This window comes from Linepithema humile, chromosome 4, assembly GCF_040581485.1.
Source record: "Linepithema humile isolate Giens D197 chromosome 4, Lhum_UNIL_v1.0, whole genome shotgun sequence".
NCBI lineage: Eukaryota > Metazoa > Arthropoda > Insecta > Hymenoptera > Formicidae > Linepithema > Linepithema humile.
Window position 1 is genome coordinate 5,682,082 of NC_090131.1, and position 22,864 is coordinate 5,704,945.

General features: G+C 43.0%; 2 protein-coding genes and 1 long non-coding RNA gene across 10 annotated transcripts in view; 2 read left to right on the plus strand and 1 right to left on the minus strand.

The window, feature by feature from the left end:
• The window catches only part of ed (echinoid), a 212,576-nt gene extending 207,210 nt beyond the window's left edge, over window positions 1-5,366 (plus strand). For all 7 annotated transcript variants that reach the window (XM_067353095.1, XM_067353096.1, XM_012366478.2 and 4 more), the window contains 6 exons: window positions 61-1,534; window positions 2,041-3,269; window positions 4,029-4,197; window positions 4,328-4,506; window positions 4,651-4,926; window positions 5,212-5,366. In XM_067353095.1, coding sequence (XP_067209196.1) covers window positions 61-1,534; window positions 2,041-3,269; window positions 4,029-4,197; window positions 4,328-4,506; window positions 4,651-4,926; window positions 5,212-5,366 — 3,482 coding nt within the window. The remainder of the gene's footprint in view (window positions 1-60; window positions 1,535-2,040; window positions 3,270-4,028; window positions 4,198-4,327; window positions 4,507-4,650; window positions 4,927-5,211) is intronic.
• LOC105671927 (uncharacterized) overlaps window positions 1-22,864 on the minus strand; it is a 134,135-nt gene that overhangs the window by 109,970 nt on the left and 1,301 nt on the right. The window lies entirely within an intron of this gene.
• LOC105671955 (uncharacterized) lies at window positions 10,631-18,404 on the plus strand. The gene is made up of 7 exons (XM_067353100.1): window positions 10,631-11,034; window positions 13,617-14,160; window positions 14,441-14,855; window positions 15,158-15,349; window positions 16,713-16,783; window positions 16,861-18,139; window positions 18,267-18,404. Exons 2-7 carry the CDS (start codon window positions 13,672-13,674, stop codon window positions 18,308-18,310), a joined length of 2,490 nt encoding a protein of 829 aa, XP_067209201.1. The 5' UTR covers window positions 10,631-11,034; window positions 13,617-13,671; the 3' UTR covers window positions 18,311-18,404.

Sequence of the window (22,864 nt, forward strand, 5' to 3'; positions counted from 1 at the left end):
TAATCTACGGACCTGTAATTAACGATTGTAACGTTCACAATCGCGTTTTTCTTTTTCCAGCAACTAACAAAGAAACGCGCATCGAGGAGACGCAGATAGATACGTACGAGGGCTCGACCGTGCAGCTGCAGTGCCGGTTTCCGCCGATGCCTCAGAGCGTCTTGTCCTTTTGGCTCACCCACACGAATCACAACATCGACAACGCGGCGTTCGGCAACATCTCAATGTCGCCGAACTACGATGTGTTCCTGAATCTGAAGGAAGGCCGTTACGATCTGCAGATCAAGAATGTGTCCTACGAGCGCGACAACGGCAGATACGAGTGCAAGATGAAGGACAGTTCATCTGGCCGCGACAGTTACAGAAAGTACATCACGCTGACGGTGCTGAGGGCGCCGAGTCAGCCGACGATATCGCCCACCGCCGCACTCGCCATGGAGGGCCAGCGGCTGGACCTGCAATGCAACACGTTCGGCGGCAGTCCCGAGCCGGAAGTGAGGTGGTACCGCGGCGATAGCCGCACACAAGCGCTGCACACCGGCAAGACGCTGTCGATCGAGCCGAGGCGCGAGGACGATGCGGTGATCTACCGATGCGTCGTGCGAAACCGAGCGATGCGCGAGGGCGAGACGCTGGAGGCCGCGATGACGCTCAACGTGAATTATCATCCGCGCGTGACCGTCGGTCCGGCGAATCCGCTGAAGATCGAGGTGAACGGCACCGCAAATCTCGAGTGTCACGTGGACTCGAAGCCGATGGTGCGCTCGGTCCGATGGCTGCGCGAGAACGGAAATTACATTTCCATGGACTTCCAGTACGACATAGCCAGAGTGACTCTGGAGGACGCGGGCAGGTACACTTGCCAAGCGGACAACAATCTCTCGAAGAAGGGTGAGGCCTATCTCATGCTGGACGTGCTTTATCCGCCAACGGTGTCGATCGAGGGCGACACCGTTCGGATAATTGATGTGGAGGACACCGTGACGGTGCACTGCAACGTCTCCGCGAATCCGATGCCGTCGGTGGTCGAGTGGCTGCGAGACGGCCGACCGGAATTTCGACAGTCGAGCTCGATTCTTCGACTGACTCGAGTCACAGCGGATCACGCCGGCAACTACACCTGTCGCGCGGTCAACACGATCCACCCCACCGGCGGCGAGCGCAAGAATTATACGGCTTTCGCCAGCATGACCATCCGAGTGCGGCACAAGCCCGGCCCCGCCAGAATGACGCCGGACTCGCCAGTAGCTGTCGAGGGCTCGCGAGTGATATTAACGTGCATGGCTAGCCCGGCCGGTTATCCCGAGGCGCAGTACAAATGGTGGAAGGAGACGGAGGGTAGTCCTGCGTTAGTCCAGTTGGGGAATCCCTCCGGCCCCAAGTTCGAGATCGATTCCGTGCATCTTGGTAGCGAGGGCACCTACAGGTGCAGCGCGGTCAACGAGATCGGCGTCGGCGAAGCCGCGTCTGTAAATCTCACCGTTCATCAGCCACCGAAAATACTGACGAAATTGCAACCTTATATCACGAGAAAGTAAGTACATACTGATACAAAGCAGACACTGCGCTATTAACTTTTTGTTAATTATTCGCTTGAAAAAAGATGATTTTTATCTGAAAAATAATAATCATTTTTATTTTTTGCATTTTTTGCTGAATTTTATTCTTCGCATTGCGATTCTCTTCGACTCTTACAGCTGTTACTGAAAAATCTTTTTAATTAATTCTCGGAGACGTGTATTTGTCGCTTTATACGTTTTTTTCCGCATGCAAAACAACGGAAAGCAACAATTTGTCCGTGAGCACAATTTACTTTTTGTCAACTTGTGACGCGTCTTCTTCATCTAGTTGGCCCTTTAATTTCCAAGTCGTTCTAAACGTCGTTGACGTAATTGCAGAAGTCTACGAACTTTACGTTTGCTTTCTTCTACCTGCTTCTTCCGTGAGCTGTGCGCCGTGTAACGAAATGAAATAGCTTCGCTAGATAGAACAAGATATATCTTGCGTTCTAATAATGTAGCGTCTTCTTGCTTATCGCAGAGTCGGCGAGTCGTCGTTCCAGGTATCCTGCGTAGCGCAGGGCAAGCCGCGGCCTAGCGTGCGCTGGCTGAAGGACGATCATGAAATAACGGCCGAAGAGAGACTCTACAAAGTATCCACGTCGGCGTCGGAGGGCCACGGCAGCGTAATAACCGTAAATTCTACGCTGAGCTTTTTGGGTCACGCTCGCCCGCAGACCGACGAGATCGTGGCGAGCGATCGCGGCAAGTACACCTGCGTCTTCGTCAACGAGGTGAAGAAAGTCGAATCCACGATGATGTTCAAGGTGGAACACAAGCCGATAGTGCTCCATAAACACGGCAAAGTGGCCTACAATCTTCGCGAGAACGCGGAGATCACTTGCATGGTGCAGGCGTGGCCGAAACCGGAGATGCAATGGAGTTACGGCATGAACGCCGCGACTCTTCAGGGTTCCTCCAGCGACGGCCACTACGACATCACCGCGTCGAGCTCCAACAACGACGTCTACATATCTACTTTGCGAATGCCCAACATCCAAGAGTCCGATTATGGCAATTACTCTTGCCGCGCTAACAACATTCAAGGCAGCGTCACATCCACCATCAGATTGCAGCGCAAGGGAGCACCGGAGAGACCGACTAACGTCTCCGCCATGGAGGTCGGGCCTACGTACGTCGCTCTAGAGTGGCAATTGGGCTTCGACGGTGGTCTGCCTATCACCAAGTACTTCGTTTCGTACAGAAGAGTGGCCGGCGGCGACGAGATCGTCGCGCCCGACTGCGCACCTCCGCGCGGACCAGCCGGCCAATGGCTCGAGCTCGACTGTAAACGATCGAATCCGTGTAACGTGACCAAGTTGGAGCAACATCAAACCTACACCTTCAAAGTGAAGGTCTATAATACCAAAAATCACTCGGATTACTCCGAGGAGGTTACCGCCACCACGGCGGTGGCGAAGATACCGGCGCCGCATAGAGTGAGCTACGATCCAGAAAGCGGCACGCTTCTTGTTAGCGTGAATCCCACATGCTTGGCGATAGTGGCATCCATCGAGAAGTTCGACGGCGGTTCGGATACTTCGTGGCGAATTGTCGACGAGTGGCCCCTCGAAGTTCTTGGAACTGCGCCTACTCAAAGGGAAGGAGTATTGGACGATCCCGAAACCGTCGACTCGAACCCCCGACTCAGAATTAGGCTGTGCCTCAAAGCCGACCGGCAGAAGTGCGGCGAGTACGCGGAAGCCGAAAGTAAGTTCACCTCCGCAGGTATAATGATATTAATTAAAACCCGCGCTTCGCACAATTTGCGATTCGCGAGATAAAATCCTATTTACAATTTTCTGTAATGAAAAAATATTTGCGTATATACAAAATACATATTATTGATGTACATATATTGTATATATTTTGATTTTCTGAATGTATTGTGCATTATGCGGCATATAAAATTATAAACAGAATTCCATGTACATCAATTTCTGCCGCGAATTATTATATAATCATCTGAAATGGGTTTAATGGTTTAACTACTTCACAAATAATACAAAATTTTGCAAAAATAAAACAGCTAAATCTTATAAAAGATAATACAATAATTTGAAATCCACCGTCTGGTCGATGTTCAAGTAACTTATTATTCAAGAGCTATTTTCGATTACTGTCTTTATTAATAGAAGAATCCAGTACTTAGTAAAAGATTGTTTCTTTCGTAAAATATCAATAATGCAAAATTTCTAGATTAAGACATTAAATAATGAAATTATTGCATTATCTTGACTGGCAGATCCGTCAGTTTTAATTATCTTTTTACACTCAACTTTAAAAATAAAAAAACTAAAATATTTAAAAGTATTATAATGTCTCTTATTTATTTATGTCTTGCTACACATTTATTTTATATAATTCTAAACTAAAATAATACGATATTGGATATTGATTTGAAGTAAAGTAATGTTTGCAATTTTGCTTATTTTAATTCAAGCAATTTTTTAAAATTTCTTTTTGCAGTTGGATCATCTTACATTGCACAAACTAGTGCTTTCGCAACGCCAACTTTAATCGCGTTGATAGTAAGCGGAGCAGTTTTTCTACTCTTCGCAGCCTTACTACTGCTGTTCTGCCGATGCCGGCGAAAACACGCGACGAAGGCAAAAGACTATGAAATGGATTCGAACGCGTAAGTTTTCTTGTCACGAAACTATTGTACGCTAGAGTTATTATAAGAACAAGAAATATTCAATGCAAGCTAAGTGTGTCACTTTAAATGACATGAATAAAAGAAGAACCTTTTCCATATCTTTTTGTAGGACACGACCGAGTCTCGTGGCAACTAATGGCCAGCAAACGCAACCACCGCCGCCGTATTACGCCGAAAATAAAGCATTGGAGCACAGCTTGGATCACGCTCTGGCTCTCGAAGATTCGAAGACTCCTGCCTACTCGCAATCGGGATACGGTTATCATCAGCCTAATCACAATATCAACGGTAAACATTACTCAAAAATTGTTTTCTTTAATTTTTAAATAAATAAATAATCGAAATCGAAAGATTAATGTATCGGTAAGAATTCTCTTAAATTGCAATCAGTTTAAATACAGTGTGTAATATTTCTTTTGCTTTTTCACGCAGGTGTGAATATGGGTTACATGGACAACAGTTACTCGAACTCCAACAACGGCGGCTCCGTAAACTCGCAGGACTCGATATGGCAGATGAAGTCCGCCGCGGCGAACGGCGTTAACCAACCCTACGACCTCGCCGGCTACGGCACCGCGGAGTCCGATTACCCCACGCACCCTCATTATCTCCCGCAACGGGAGGATTACAGGGAAAGCCATAATCTGAGCCGGCAACAGTTCTGCTCGGAGCCCTTCGCCACCGTCGTCAAGTCCCAGAAGCACGTTGGTCAGTATTAGCCTTACGATCGTTTCACGTGACTCGGCGGTGCACGGCGTCTAATGACAGTCCCTATATTACCCGTGTGCGTGCCGTGCGATGTAACGTTATAGATTATATCGTACGTTACATCGATCTTCCGCGGCCTCCGCGATACCACCCACCCTCTAAGACGCTCGTTTCGAAACCCTCGCCCATCCCACCCTCCTCCTCTCCATCATCCCTCATCACCGACTTCCGCAATCGCGCGATTCCGCCCGTCGTTATATTAATCGTCCGCTCTGTCTTCGACAGACTCGCCTTACGACGTGTCGGGACTGCCGTACCAGGAGAATTATGACGAGGACACGAAGCCGCCGCAACAGGTCAGCCTCTCGTACGACGAGAGCCTCGAATCCGGCTATTCCACGCCGAACAGGCGTAGGATCATCAGGGAGATAATCGTTTGAGACCTGCCTACCGGCTCGCGGGCCGGAAACACACGTACCACCTGGCTATAGCAGCAAGCCCCCGTATGTCACACGGTGACGCAACATCGGCCGCACTTGTACCACTGCCATCGATACCGTCATCACGTGGATATGGACATCGTCCTGGACGAGTCTGTCGCGCCGCCGCCACCACCGTTACCCGTCGCCGCCGCATCGTCCGCCGCCGCGACGACGACGATCCCGCAGCTGGGTCTTCCGATACATCCGCCGCACCACTTTCCGCACTGTACGACTGTCTACGACGTAGGTCTGCGACGTAACCCACCGTTGTTGCCTCCCGCGACGGAGGAGTATTATGCGAGGAATCGTCACGGGCTGACGCCGTATGACGGACCGGACGGCGCGCCCGCGCCGGTATCCGCCCGGCGCGTCGACAAATCCGGCCTGCTGGAAGTCTCGGAGACGGATCCGGCGACGTATCCGCGTTCCTGCGCGCTCACCAAGGACGTCGGCACGCGCAGTTCGTCGTTACGCGTCGATCGCACGGGCCTTCTCGAGGCGGTACCCGAAGACGTCGATGTGCCGGAGGAGCACTGCGGCGACGGCAGCGCGACGACGAAAACGCTCGACGAGGCCGCGGCTGTGCCACTGGGAGAAACATTGAAAGTGGAGGCCGACGTGCATTCTCGGTCGCCGTTCAAATTCGACGACAGTCACCTGCTGGAGCAGCCGTCGTCCTTGGAGGCGCAAAGCCGTCCGGACGAAGTCGACACGTGGAATCGTTCAATCGCCGATATCAAAGTGTTAACCGGAAGCCCGCGAGCTCCCTTGGACGTTTCAACTGCCGCGGAGAGGCTGTGGAAACGTCGAACTGAACTCACGCACTTGCCGTCCTCGCCCAGCTCTACCCTGCGCCGTCTTCGGAATGATCCCTCGAGAGCGTCCCCGTTAATAAACCGCGGCGCGGACGCGGACGCGGCACGACTGCGGAGTCAGAAATCTCCGGAATTCGCCGTTAACTCTGCGTCCCGAAAATTCACCGACCCGTCGCAGAGTCTGATCACGCGAGATCGATTGCAGCTAGGATGCTCAAAGGACAACCTTGATCCGGCATCAATCGACTCGGACGATCCAGTAGTCGACGCGAAAACGCTCCGCGGCGAATCGCTGCTCGCGATGGCAAGTGAACAGAAGAGCGAGCCGTCGAGCGGCGAGAAGAGGGTTGAAGCGGAGGGATGCGAGCACACGGTCGTGGAGAGTGTTAAGGAGAAGAAGGTATCGTTTAAAGGGTCCAACAAACTTCCTGACGACAATGTCCAGACGCCCAGAGTGATCATCCTGTCGGAACGATTGTGAAAGTGATCGTACTCGAGTGCAACGATCACGAGCAGCGATATCAGTACGCGCGTGTGCCGGCAGACGAATGGGTATCAAGGACACGGTCTCCCGAGAAATTTTATCCACCGTCGACAAGAAGGGTGGCGCGTCATCTTGTGGAACGCGCCACCCTTTCTTGTCTTTGCGTTTATCGACTTCTGCTAATGTTTAATTAGGCGAAAAATTTCAAAAAAATTTATTTTTGTTACTTAAAATTTATATATTTAGTTTTATATGTTAGTCGATAATTTTATTATTTTTGAAATTTTTTCTCGAGGAATCAAATTTCACCACGTGAATCTCAATGTATAGATCCGTCTAATTTTAAGCCGCTCGAGACTGATTAAATATTATTATTGACGTTTTAAATTCGGCATTTATATCGATATTAGATAGCATTACCGGACTTCAAAATAATTAAACTACCCGAATTTGATACGTTAACTACTGTTGTATAGGTAGTCAATCTTGACGCGGCTAATGATAAAACCTTCATTTTAAGCAATGCATTTCAAACATGCATTTATTATACAAATTTTGTTGAATTTTAACGATAATCATGTCGCTCGTTATTTTACTGCATTTATTTTTACTTCTTGCATAATTGCGTTTTCTCTATCGAGCGTATAGAGACGCGCGTACTCCTCTCGTGATACTGTGTTCACGAGCGCCTGCCAAATACTAGGACACTTCAATTTCCGGCCGCTCACGCAAGAAAGGATGTCGTACGTATAAGCAGGACGATATTTCAAGTATGACAGGGAAGGTCGGTGAAGTCTCGCGAAGCCAATGGCGCGTAGAAGCTGTCTGACTACGTCTATCGGTGACTACTCGAAAAATACGGTATTCGACGCATTTTATACTTTTATATACGACTGCGGGAGATGTTGTCTCTCCAGATGACAAACGATCGCGGTTTTCCGCAACCGCGCGAAAATATTATACATATATATATATATATATATATCTCGATCAGGCGATTAACGCTGTCGATTTTGTAAGTATTAGACATTTATAAGTAAGAGATGTATTTTTTTCGCGGAAAAATAGTTCTCGATCGGCGTTCCCGAGGGCCGTCGGGCTGAAATTAGTGAGATCATTCATTTTACACGTCGTCAACCTCGCGACGAACAATCCGGACAACCCGAGCGTGCGAAAAATATCCGAGGGACATCCCGAGCTTCGTGACGTTCCCGAGACGTTTCGACGTTTGTTGCGTTGTCGGGGTGGCGGCGACATATCGAGCGTCCATCATACACAGATGTAAATATTTGAGTAATTTTCCTAAGGTACTTAAAAGCGTAAGAGACGATGTTGGATGCGACATTTTAAATAAATCGTATTCGCGTCGCTGCACAGTCGCGAGGGACGCGATAAATTCGGGATGGGGCCCGCTCTCTCTAACACGAAAAATCTTAACGACAACGAACTTCGCTATTTCAGCCCGCGATATTCCGGACTAACGTTAAATACGTGTATCCAAATGTATAGACACTTTTTTTTTACGTTGGTGCGAATTCTACGCGTCACTCCGTTTTATAGTTGTACGCGGCGTGTAGAGATTACGTGCGCGGCGCCTTTGTTGAATTTTATTCCCCTCCTTCTTCCTCCCATTTTTTTTTATTTTTGTATCGACGATCGAACGCCGGCGAAGTATCATTTTTTTTCATTCACTTGAACATAAAAATATAAAAAGTGTATAGAAACTAGATTGTGATATTACAAATCGGTACCCACTGCATTTTCTATTGCGGTTTCACGACCGCTGTAACGTGTTGAATTAGAAACTGCCTGAAACGGCCACAAATTCTCATCCCGCAACGAAGCGAAAACCAATAGCCATGTTGCTCCTCTCTTCTCTTCAGACTTCATCGGCCTCGTTTCTATATTTAATCACTTCGCTGTTCCGTTGTATTTTCATGTTTATGGGAACGATAAACGCGATACTTGGCCGCGCGCGTTCGTTCGCGCATCGTTTGTGATCTCATTTATTCGTAATGTAATCTCGGAGACATTGTGTGGCCGGACGATCGCATCCCGGCCGTTGCGATGCGATTGCGCGTTCGCTATGCGGATCGACGTACGCCGCGGTTCTGTGTGGCCATTAGTCTCGTGTACCACGACGTAGGCGCAATTAGGAACGCAAATACTTTAAGTATATTCCACCGAAACACGATGTCGTGCTGCACGTACTACGCGATCGTAACGAGTCTTGTTGGACGTAATCTTCTTCACTGATTATTTCGTTAATGAAATACGGCTGTATTTATCAAGCGTGACGTCGGTCAAGCTATTACTATCCCCAGTACTTTTATTTTCTTTCTCCCTTTCGTTCCGATCTCTCTGATGTATGTTTTTCTCTTCACGAACAAATTCGTTTCGCTAACGCTAATATGCAGTCCAATATCGAAATATTCCGCTTTATGCGACAAAAAGATATTTTTTCTCCCGTTTAATTTCGCATTAAATTTCGCATTTTGCTAATTGTATGCTTTATCTCCTTTTTCCTCCATCTTTCGGAGCGTGTTTTATTACTGTGTTTATTACCATATTTACATGTATCTTTTTCATTCCCCGCGCAAGATAGTTCATCTCTGACTGATATACGAAACCAATAAAAAAAAATCTCCTACTTCCATGTCTTTCATAGAACGAAAGTTAAGCGTTAACGTTAGACATTACGCATGAGTTGCGTCTTAAAGGCGATATTCAAAATGAATAAGGTCTATTGTTTCGGCACAATTGATCAAGGGAGTTCTTGCGTACCTACTATAGGCTATATCCTTGACTCAAGTGCCAGGTAAATTATAGCCACGCGAGGAGAGAGACGGGCTGCGGGAAGGCAAAGCGGAACGAACGAACGGAAAAAAAGGACGGAGAAAAGATAGTCGACATATTTTTGCACAACGAAATCGTAGAGGATACCTATACATCAAACACGCGTATGTAGGGTTAATAACAAAACGCCAGGAACGCCAACAAGACCGTGTTCGATCGATTTACGCTATATTACGCGCGAGAAGAGCGAGAATTACGCTGAAGTTTTGTACATAGCGAAGAGAGATAAAGTATGAGAAAGAAATAAATGAGTACTTGTGTGGGTATGTGTGTGTGTGTGTGTGTGTGTGTAGATGAATGTGTATGTCATGGGAAAAAAAAGATGTTATAAGGCGTAAAGAAATAATTGTAACGACGAGCAGCTAAGTTGTACACTTTCCTCAAATAACGTCGCTCGCCCTAGATGTAAATACGAGAATGTACGTTTTTCTAAACTAAATAGCGCAGCGTCGTTTATATACACATATATAAACGCATGTTTTTTCTCCGAGAACGAAAGGAGGAATCTCGAGCGGAAATGAATGCCTACGTGTGCCGGAGACGCCGGCTAGAACAATACTAGATCCTTCACGAGGGTCTCGTTGATTTTTGCACGGGAAAGTCTTTGTTCGGGAAAATCGCCGAATTCTCGCGATAATCTAGTACGCACCGCGTGCCGCGCGCTTGTGCGCGGCTGCTCGCAATATTAATTAATAGCGAGTGTATCGCTCGCATCGCGCTCACGCGCGTGCACGCGTGCGACGCCACGAAATTCGTATATTATTATTATCCATTAAAGTTATGATATTGTGATGAATTATTATTTGTACAAATTTTATGTTGCAATATAAAATAAATGATGAAGCGACAATCACGCGTCATCGATTCTTTCCATTTCTCTCTCCTTTCTTTCTTATGCATTAAATTGAAGTCTGCAATCGTTTTATCGTTCATTCAAGTTATAATAAAGTACAACTTATTCAAATTTATCCTAACTAAAACATTAGCTCAATGGAAACTTTTGATGAAATTTGTGTATTTTAAAGATTTATTCTGCCTATCCTTTTCACGTTGAAAGAAAATCAAACGATTAGAATTCAAGGAAGTATAAACCCCAGATTCCCGCGTGCAATTTATATAACAAAGAGAATAAACTATCGAGAAATAACCGTTTCTCCGTCGACCTCCACATCGAGACATCGACCTCGAAAGCTCGATGGCACGAGCTTGCGCTGTTGCACCGGGATTGCCTCCCACTTCGTGCTCAATAAAATGCTCGAAGACTTTTTGCCGTATACGATAAACGTGTTTTCTTCGGAAACCGAGGCGATACTTTACATTCGCGGCGCGAGCGGCCGGTGAAAAATGCGCGGAAAGCTATATTACCGTGAACAATCGATAATGGACGAGATGCAAGTTTTCAGTGGCATGCACGAATCGATGGGTGTAACGTGGAATATGCTGACAGCATTGACGAGACGCGAGAAATCAGGTGAGAGAATATGTTCACACGGTGCAATGTTCCTCCAACAACATCGCGCCAAATTACACGGCAGACGTCTAACGTTATGAAACAGCTGTTCTGACGCGCGTGACTCTACCGAGCATGCTCGTAATCTTTCGCGTTTCTGACGGTAATTCTAATTCATTATGATCGTAATAATGTTACGAAGCTAATGTTATATCGTAACGCATCGAGCTTCCAGCGTTCTCAGTCGTGAACATCATTTTACATAATGGCATTATATACATAATGAAGTTAAATAATATTCGGCTATAAAATTATGTATATAATTCTTTAATGAGTGATACAATTTTTAAATTAGCTAAATGTCCTGTATAATCGAGTTTAAATTTTAATTTTTCTGCATTTTACATTAACCATTTTTTCCGTATTTTATGCTTTGGTAAGTATGTATAAATTAAACATTTTTATGCTAAATTAACTGATGCAAAAGGGAAATTAATAATAGAGTAACCAAATTTTAATTTTACATTTTTTAATTGAATAATAAAGTAGCCAAAATTTTATCACACAATTGTTTTAATTATTTAAAAAATGCTATTATTATTATAAAAATGCTGCTTTATTTAATTTATCGTATTTTGAAAATGTGGTGTAATATCTTTTAATCGGACTTGGTTTTAGTTTATTATGTCAAAGACCGTCTGTAATATTTCTTGCCCTTGAGATATCCTCGAAAATTGATTTCCGAGACACAATAAGAAGTAACAACACGAATAGGCACGCGCGGGCAGTACCGCGTTCTAATCGCGTGATCGTGATCACATGGCAGTCAACTTCGATTCCGAAGTCTGCAAAGTTTCGAAGATTGCAAAGTTTAGTGCTTTAGAGAGATTGCGCGTATCTTCCGCGAAAAAATTGTGCAAACAAGGATATGTGACTCAATGAATAAACGACATGATTTTACAATAGACAATATCACGGAAAAATGAAAGGAAGATGCAATAATATGTATATCATGCTGTTAAATGTGATAAAGTGAAAAAAATTATACTCGTGCATATTATGTTAATTATGATTCCGACTGCTAAACTGTTTAATGTTGTGACATATTTTCGTATCAACGCGTTACAAAAATTGTGTTAATAATTTTATAAAAATCCACAAGCTCTTGTTTTTGCATTGAAAAATTATCAACAATTTTTCCATATGCAACTTTTAAATATTTGGAATTCAACCGTATAATCCGTATTTGCATCTTGTTTGTGTTTATTGACATAAAAGACATTTTGTTGACATAAACGACTGCATTTAAAGCACTGTGATATTTCTGTTTAAATTTATATTTGATCACGTAATATAATTTATTATTTATTTATATTATTTGTTTGTCGCATTAATGATTGTAGTATTTATTTGTATCGATTGCGAATAAATTATTGATCGTTTCAAAAATTACATTTTATACAATCAAATCTCTGTTTTTCGCGAAAGAAGATTGTCACGTTGCCAACCCAATCGTCGCAAACCCGCGTGGGAATTTTCACTTTCATCTTTTTCCCTCCCGTAAAAGAAAATTATACGATCAGCCCCGAGGGTTCAAGATAATAATAGTTGCCAGTGACACTATATGCATGCCCCAGTAGTAACTAATCGATGTTGTACATAAGGGCATATTCAGTCGATGTTCAAGCGATAGTACACCACATTGCTTGGTTAACGTGTGACATAAGATTATTAATACTAGTGCTATCAATATTTGATTGCGTAACGAGAAATCCAATTATCAAGGTAATAATCATTTAAATTCATATATTCACAGTAAGTGCGTATTGAATATCGAGCTAAGGTATTTATAACACTACAATCAGTGAATCTGAATTTTACCTGACACATATAAAGGTCAAGACAACATAAAACATTCAATAGAACACGAGAGTTGCTGCATTTAGGAATACAATCTTGTGTGGACAATCTGAATCAAGTGTGGTTAGCCGATTTCGAATTCCTTCCTAGTTAAACTTGAGCTAAATTTAATTAAAATTGACAAAAACGAGACTATCTACAACGCAAACAGCAGAAACAAATAAAATGATAAAGGTTTCTATGATTAGATATCAAAATTGAAATATAAAAGAGCGAAAAGAGCCAATGCCAGTTGTTCGTGCAAAAACATTGAAATTGAAAATGGAATAAACAAACGTTTAAGCCTGTCATCCGGTCTTCTTTGGTGTCAATAATAGTATTTAAACGCACGCAATTTTACAGCATATAATACTAACGAATTGTTAGACAGACTGCACGAAAACGGTAATAAACAGAGTCAAACATTTCTCACTGAAATTAAAAACCAAAAAACAATTTAGACAATAAATATTAAATAAACCAAACAAATAAAAATTGAACACATACGTATGTATGTCAATAATAAACCGAAGAAGGATGACAGACCGAAACGTTTATTTCATTTCAATACATGTTTTTGCACGAACAACTGGCATTAGCTCTTTTTGCTGCTTTATACTTCAAAGTGGAAACAAAATTAACCGAAGCTAATGCGCTAAGCTAACGTTGATGCAAATGGATCCAAATGTGCCATTGCATTACAGATTCAAATCACCGTGTGCATTCGACGAGCACGTTTCTGCGCGTCCGTGGCTACCAATGCACGGCGAGTGCGTCCGAAACGACGACGCCGAGATCGCGGGTGCCGCAACTCTCGATTATCGACCACGGATGCACGCCCGCCATGGTCAAGGCGCAGCCGCGGGCCAGGCGCGGCCGCCGCGATCAAAGCTGTCGGACTTCCTCCACCTCTGGGTCAACAACATCCGACTGTTCTACACCTGGAACACCGTAGACGATCTGACACCGCATTTCCCCGACACGATGGGCAACCTGCAAAGTGACAGCAAGAAAAAGCAGAAGAAGAAGGACGTCACAGCGGCGGCGGTGACGACAGGAACGGCGTCCGCGTCCTCGGAGGAGCTCGATACGGACGAGGACCAGAAGGGAGACAAGCGGGACCAACCTCGCGAGTTGGCCAAAGTTTTCGATGGGCGCGACGAACCTCGCGAGCAAATTAAGATCAGCTTCGAGAAGGTGCAGACCAAGAGACAGGCGCCGCAACCGCCGAAAATCATATTGCCCAAGGTACCATTTTATCTTAGTGTCGAATCGAATTCAGTCGATCATCCATGCAGTACTAAGACGATCATTCCAAATCATTTCACTCGACAGCGTATTAACTATATATATCGAAACATTAACACAATTGATTCCGGAAATAACAATTCGGATCATCATAAATTTAATTTCTCATGAGAAAAACAAAGCGGAATATTGTTGATTAAACGATGGGAGACAACTTCGTTCTGTCTGTACGTTACAATCATCTCTTGCTTAAATCGGTATAAAATCGCTTTGCAATTAGGACACGCAAGAAAGTGTGAAGCCAGAATGTCGCAAGGACATCACGATTGCGGAGAAGCCATGTGTGACAACGACAGAGTCTTTCCGTCCGAGCACCGGGACGCCGACGATGACGACACCGGCGCAGACCCCGACGACACCGCAGACCCAGCTGCCGCCGTTGCTCGTGACGGACTCGTGGCGCTTGGCAAACAAAAGCCTGGTCGTAGCGGAGATGCCGACGCCGCCTAGCCAAGAGTCTTCGAGCGACAGCGTCTTCACCGACCCCGGAGAGCTCACGAGTCCGGTCGCGACAATCAAGGCGGCGAAAGTGGCGAAATCGCCGCACGAGGCAACGACGAGCAAAGAGGATAAATCACCGTTCGTGATCTCGAAGCACAAGAAGATCCGCCTCTCAGTGATCAGTCCTCGAATAAGTGAGGAATATTTTATCAACTTCGCACACCGCGTATCTTCTTGCATAATTTTACCGCAGCAGTTAACCTGCTATTAAGAAATCAAATAAGTCGGTGAAAATTGATGTTAAAACTTTTACAATATTCTGTGTACAATGTAGACAAAAACCTGTTAAGTACAAGTTAAAGTACAAGCACAACTCGTATATATATACATCGTATATATAAGTGATATTATGTAACAAGAGCGTAGTGTGCGTTGGACCTAAGTCAACATTACTGCGGCATTCGATGTCTTGAGCAAAATGCTATCTCATTTTTAGGCGCAACATTGAGCCCGGAAGCGAGCTCCAGAACTCCGCGGAGACGTCACAGTGCCTACGAGGCTTCGGCGAGCAAAAGTATAGCGCTAAGGAGAGTAGCTAGCTTGAACCTGGATCAAAACAGTGCTAAGAAAAAAAGAATCGCTAGGAGCATCATTCCTCAGAAGACGGATCGTCACAAACAATTTGAAGGTGAGAGATCGACGATCGGAACAAATATCCGATGCAACCAGTCTTTCGAGGGAAACAAAAATAGAGTCTTTTTGGAAGTTTATTTTATTTGAAGATCTCGTAAAATTTCGGCTCTGCACATATGACTTTGCTTCTAGTGAAGCCAGAGAGCATAAAGATAACCAGGTACGAGATAAAATACTTTTATGACTATGTATAGGTCAACACACGACCTAGAATCTATCGCGCTAATGATTGCGAGTTCATCGCGGATCTTATCTGGTGACGGAAGAAGAGATGTGCGATAACAGAGAGTAAACACGGCCGCTTACTTTTACCTCGTAAGTGACGTAACTAACAAGGCGTTCGCGCGTCCGCGAAAAATTCGCGAAATGTCATATAAGATCGACAGATAACGATCGCGGCTGACACGCCGCGCGATACGATGATAACGATAATTGCCGCTCTTTCTTTTTCCCTGTCATTGATAGAGTGAATTAAATGTTTTTAAACCACCGAATAATCCGTATCACTCGTGACCGAGGTTAAAGCGAAATGATACGTGCGAATAGAACACGCTCGCTCGCCGATAAGTCTTATCGATGGGGCGTTCGCTTAGGGTTAGGCTCGGTCTGTCGTGCTCTGACATGCTGCTAGTCAGCAAAATGCGGCAGTTTCTCGCGGAACACCGCTGTAAAATACATCCGTGGGACAGTCACGGGATAAAAAAGTGTGTAACAGTGAATAAACATCAAATCTCGAAACAGTCGCGCGAGAAAAATAAAGTACGCGCTCGCACGTGTATAAAGCGTGTCACGTGTGCTTACACATTGTGCTTAAAGGCGACAAGATATCGAATAAAGTATTTTAATTTTTTTATCGCAATTGACAAAAAGCACAAATGTTTTTGATACTTTCTCAACGTCCTTCTCCGAGAAGTAAGTTTTTTTTTGTTTCGTGTTGTTATCATTGTAAAAACGCCTGGAGCTAAACGTAAATTTCGCATATATTTCTTACTAGTATTTTATTAAAAATCGCATTGTGATAAAATGATCAAAGAAGTGAGATTTATCTAAAAGAATCGCTCATCGTGATTGTAAAATAAGATAAGAAGATACACGACGATATAACGTTCCATTATTCCCTTAACATGCATCGTTAATTACGACGGATTGTAAGCTCATAAAGATACAAGTGCCGCTAATGATGCTCATATAAAGCTTACCCGGAAAATAAAATTGTTCAAATTAAAGTCAAGATAAAGCAGTTGCTTATCCAGTAAAATTTTTCGAGAGAGTACATTTAGATAAAATATTTTTTCAGCTTATCGTGATTTTAATATCAGGGAGCTGTTTTATAACGTTTATGTATATATATTTTTCAGAGCAAAAACTGTCAAACCTCTCGGCCATCCTTCTGTCAAACAAAGACGCGAAGAAAGGCATTACATCCATGGTAAGATTCTGATTCTGTTAATTTCACAGCAATCAATGTAATTATTTATTTTTAGAACGTCTTTTTTTTCTAATCAGATAGATCGGACAGACATCTGTGCGCTGGCAGATGAGTTTCTGTCAACTGAAACCAAATCGAGCCAGACCTCTATGCCCGAGAATACACATCAATACGAGGAAGAGGTGAAGAAGCTGAGAGATGAGATCGAGCGACTGCGCGAGATATGTATAAGCCGACAGACAAGCAGCAAAAGTCAATCCACTCAAACCTCGCCGAGAAGCGCGTCGCCGGTCGACGCGATTGCTAATGAAACTGATAATTTAAGTGTTAGAAGATCATCATCGATCAAGAGCGACCTCGAGGACACGAAGATGACTGTCGCGCATCCTTTCACAAGCAAAACGTCGATCGACATGATTTCAAATCAATCGTGCGTGTCGCGTAGTAGTTTGGCAAAAGCATCGAATGAAGAATTGGCGCCGTATCCAACACCATTGCCACCTCCATTACCACCGGACTCGTTAAAAGGCGCATCTACATCCCTGTCGACGTCCCTGCAGTCTTTCCTCCCACCACCCCCGCCGCCGCCGTCTCCACTCGTGGTCGCGAGTGAGCCAACGTGCAAAATCAAAAAGACAATTCCGCCGTCGTCGATCGAATCTGAAGACAGATTACCGACACCGCCGCCTCCACCCATGCAGATGCAAAGTATTGTGAGCACCTTCCCACCTCCGCCTCCTCCTCCACCACCGCCGCCACCTACACCGATGCTGAACGCGTTTCCACTGCCACCGCCACCACCACACATGCAAAGTATCATAAGCTCTATACCACCGCCGTCGCCCTTGCAAAATGTTATACCTCCGCCGCCACCACCGCCGCTTCCGCCTCCGCTTCCGTCCATGACAGTGCACAGCATCGAAAACAATTTGCCACCACCTCCGCCGCCACCGCCGCCTATGCTTGCTCAAAGTGCCGCGAGTGAAAAAATGGCATCGTGCACCATGAGCGGAATACCGCCACCACCGCCACCTCCTACGCCGATGATGAATATGTACGGAGCACCGCCACCACCTCCTCCACCGCCATCTCTAGATAACTCATTGCCGCCACCGCCGCCGCCGCCGCCGCCGCCGCCGTTACCCGGAATGACGCAAAATTCTACGGGCGGTCCACCGCCACCGCCACCGGGTATGCTTATGCAAGGCGGTATACCACCTCCACCTCCGCCACCCGTCGCAGGATCAGGTGCGGGTCCACCATTTCCGCCAGCACCCCCGCCGCCCCCGGGTATAGCAGGACCCTGCCCTTTACCTGCTCCACCGGTCGGAGGGTGGAATCCACCGAGCAGAGCCAGTAGGTATCCAGACTTCAAAAGTATAGTGTACTCCCGATCATCTGCTTTCCGTCGTCGCAAATAATCGAGAGTACACTGTACGATCTATTCGATGCGGAATTCCGATATTTGCACCGCGTAACACAGTGCCTTGTTTTTGTAGTTATGAGAAAGCAAGCTTTAAATCCTGACGTGCCTATGAAACCGCTTTACTGGACGAGGATTCTAGTGCCAGTTACAGCGAGTAGTCAAGCTTCTGCGAATGCTACAGAATCGCCATCTCAGGTGAGTAAAAAAAATAGATCGTAATAATAAAATTTTCACAGTAGAGTTGTAACACTTGTTGTCTCGTTCATAGAAAAATCTGTGGTTAGAGCTTACGGAGGAGGAGAATATAAATATGAAAGAATTCGCCGATTTATTTTCGCGGCGAGTGAGAGAACCGAATCCGGCCAAGAAGAGCGTGGAGGCGCCTAAAAGTTCCAAGATCCAGCCAGCGAAAATACTGGACTCGAAACGATCGAAGATGGTGGGAATCCTCGAGAAGAGCTTGCACATTGACTTTAGTGAGATCGAGAACGCGGCCTATAATTTAGATACGAGCGTGATCAGTCTGGAAGCGTTGCAACAGATCTACGAAATTGTGAGTGAACAACATAATCGGAATTCTAGATACGAAACTCCGCGGGCAAAATTTATTTCTGAATAATACGCCGACCTTTTTGCAGCAGATTCATTAATAATCCACAATTCACTTGAAAAATTTCCAATTTACAGAAACCTACGGAGAAAGAAATAGAACTAATCGCAGCTCATGAATTCGAGTTTCCGCATATCCCCCTCGATCAACCGGAATTATTTCTCAAACGACTGTCCGGCATAAAATACTTCTCCGAAAGAATAGCCTGTCTGATGCTACAATCGGAATTCCACGATGCGATCACGTCGGTTTCTTACAAATTGGATAACATGCGAACCACCTGCGACTTTCTGCTGAAATCTGAGTCTCTAAAGAAAGTTCTGGCTATTATACTAACTCTGGGTAATTATATGAACGGTGGAAACATGATGCGCGGCCAGGCCGATGGCTTCGGCTTAGAAATCCTGGGCAAACTGAAAGACGTAAAGGCCAACGTATCCGGCATGACTTTGTTGCATTATGTTGTCATTGCGAAATTATCTCAGGAAAAGGATCGTAATTTCGACGAGCTGTTACCTTTACCCGTGCCTGAACCGGCGGATGTAGAAGCTGCAGCCACAATCAAGTTCGAAGAAATATCCAAGGAGCTTGATAGATTGGAAAAAGAATTGCAGGGTAAGTCAAGTACAGTAGAAATGATATTAGGCTGCTCAAAAATTTGAAATTTTATAGAGACAAAATGTTTCTTTACTTCAAAAGTTCGATAGAAAAAAATCGATAAAAAAGAACTGATATATTGAGTCTTATTTTATATGACCGATAATATTTATCTTAATTTGTTTTTATAGTATTGATATAAAGTTGGTTATCGATAAAAAAATAATTAGTTTCAAGATTAATTAATTTTAAATTGATTTGTTTTAGCATGCGCAGAGAAAAGTAACACAGTCGTGGAAGCGGATCCAGCTACATCCAAAATATTCAAGGAGAAAGTAGACGCGTTTGTGGCGAGGGCGAATACCGAATTAACGAGCGAGAAAGAGGAATTTCTGGAGGCTAGAAACAAATTCAAGGCCGTAATGCGATTTTATCAGTTCATCCCTAAAGGCGCCACCATGGACACTGCGGAACCCTATGATTTCTTTAATTTGTGGCTTGGTTTTTGTCGGGACTTCAAGGTACAGTTCACAATATTCGAAATGCAAGAAAATAAATTACAACGATTCGCATTTTACAGGATATCTGGAAAAGAGAGCAGCAGCGAATACGAAAGGAACGGATAGAGAACATTCGCAAGAAGCTCGAGAAGAAACCTGAAGTCGTGAGAGTGAAGTTGAATCCGCACGGATTAAAAGCACGATTACAAAAGTTAACAAGTAAGAAGACTCAAAGATAGTCTTACCGAAATACGTACAAGTTGATGGTGATTGCGAACTTGGGCTCGCTAATAATTTACACATGCAATCAACATTCGCTAAATTATAAATTTCATACTCTCCTCGCGTTTAACGCTGCGACGTCCAAAGTTTAATTCTAAGAATTTAATTGTATATAATTTTCGATTTATACTCGTTAATCATTATTTTCAAACCGAATCGAAAACGGTGAATCCTATGATAAAATATGAATTTTGTATATTTGCAAAACGAGATAGACTGCTTTGAACAAATTGCTAACTTTGTTATTATAAATGCAGCATGATAAATGAGCTTCGGAAACTTATTTATCTTCTTTTCTTATAAATATTTATTGCAAGCACGCGTTTAAAGCGCAACACGGAAAGTTGCTTTTTGAACCTCCAATCGCTCAAAAATAATGAGGTTATTTTATTGTTTAAATTCTAATTAATTGTTATACGGAGATATTGAGAATACTTAAAATTCACGCAACGAAATGCGATCGCTTTCCGTACAAATGTAATACATATTGCCGATCGCAAAATTCGATAAACAATATGTAAGCTATAGCTATGGCAGACTGAAATAATAACGGTGCACTAAAACCTCGTATACACTCAAGTAGATAAGTTCTTGGAATTTCTTAATCATTAATATCAAATATAATAATGATAGGCTGACGGCAACTTTACGGGTACCGTTTACGAACACGTTCCGATCTCCGCGTAGTACTAAATAATTTAGCACGAGTGTATAAGTGAAGATTGGAGACTCGTTCAATAGAAGAAGGCCATAAATAAAATGTATTCTTCTTATATTTAAATTAGAATAAATAATGCAACATCTCTATGTAAAAGCAGATATAAAACGCAAGGTAATTTCACAAATTTTAACAAAATTTTATTGTTATTCAGTCAAGTGTCTTCGAATAGATTTTTAACGTGAATTAGAATGTACAGTAACAGGTTTGGTGCTCGATAATTTTGAGTTCCTTGAATAGGATTTCGTTCAGAAAAAATAAATCAACCTGACCAGAAATGGTCTTCAAAATTTTCGTATTTGACTCAAAGTCCTCGCAATTATATAACGGCAAAAATATTAAAAAATACAAGAAAGTCGAAAGCGCACGACATCGCGAGGTGAACGCAATTGCATTGCATCCCTTCACGATGTCGTATACTTCTATCTTGTACTTTTTAAAGTTTCTAAGTCATTACGCGACTACAACGAGTTACCCGAGACTCGGAATAAAGCTGAATACAATATTGCATGAAATCATTTCTGTAGATTGATTAATGCTATCTGAACAAAATTCAGATACTCAGAAACCTCGGAATTATTGCTACCGAATTTGTTATCGAATATAAATCCATATTAAAGATCTACTAGAAGGCATTTAATAATTTATGTGAATAAAGCTGCTAAAATCTGTGTAATTCTAATACGTTTTATATCTGATTTTACTGGATGCGTTTTTCTTAATTGCATTTTGTCACTTCGTTCGTATTTAGTACAAAATAGGTTTCTCGCAAGCTCTGAAAAAGATTATAAGAAATTGTAGAGAGAACAACTAATTAGAAAGGATACGCCTATAGATACCATAAACGTTCATGGTGACTAAAAAACGTTTGTGCCTCCTCTTATATGATATTCTTTATATACTTATTCCATGAATTCTCATCACTCTAGACCGAATATTTCAAGAGAAAAACAATCGCAATCGTGATAATTGTTATTAAATCGTTATCTATTTATTTATTTATTTATTCATTTGTGTTAAATTATATTGTCATATAAATTGTTACAAATAAGAGTGTAAATAACGTTACTTGTACGAGATATTGATGTTAAAAAAAGATTCTTTATATTTAAGAGTGGAAAGGATGTATTCATCCTTTCTGCTTAATTTAAAAATAATATCGTCGTTTAGATATTATTGTTATTATATTGATTGTATCTTTTAATTATATAAAAGCGTTATATCGAAAAGTGCAGTTAACAACCGAATTATTATTATTATTATTATCTTGATAACTTTAACATACATAAGAAATAAATTAAATATAAAAATGGAATAATAAGATAATCTCATTAATATAGATCATTGATTTCTGATTTTTATAACCACCTGCAATTTTTTATTTTAAAACCCGCCCAACAATACTGCAGAGTATAAATTAGAAAATTGTAAATAAAAAATAATATATGTCTGCGTTTTACCGCATTTAGAGCATTTTATGCGTGTGTTTTGAAATATAATATTTTATATATTACAAAATAATAGGTATTCTGCTTCTTGCGTTTTAAGTTTAAATTTTCATAAATAAGTTGATATCACAACTTGTGCATTTATATTTTTAAAATTCGTTAATGTTTAAGAAAAGGATTAATTTCACGGAATTTTGATCAACTGAAATTAATTTTTACCGTAGACAATGCTAATAAATCTATAATATAATACGAGAAAAAATACGACAGTAATCTACTCATTGAAATTAAAATGTGAAACGCAAAGAATATTATTTTGTAACATGAGAAATATTTCGCATTGCATTAAGGCTGCGTACGCTTTGGACGCTCACGCGCTGAAAGCATCAGTCTATCTTTCTTGCTCATTATACGTCGAAGAAAGATAGAATGACGCCTTCAGCGCGTAAGCGTCCAAAGCGAACGCAGCCTAAATGTTTCAAGGCTCTCTATCATGTGGT

Coding starts and splice junctions, on each gene's coding strand:
- LOC105671955 (XM_067353100.1), top strand. CDS start 13,672: ATGCACGGCGAGTGCGTCCGAAACGACGACGCCGAGATCGCGGGTGCC. Junction 14,161..14,440: donor CGAAAATCATATTGCCCAAG/GTACCATTTTAT, acceptor CTTTGCAATTAG/GACACGCAAGAAAGTGTGAA. Junction 14,856..15,157: donor AGTGATCAGTCCTCGAATAA/GTGAGGAATATT, acceptor TCTCATTTTTAG/GCGCAACATTGAGCCCGGAA.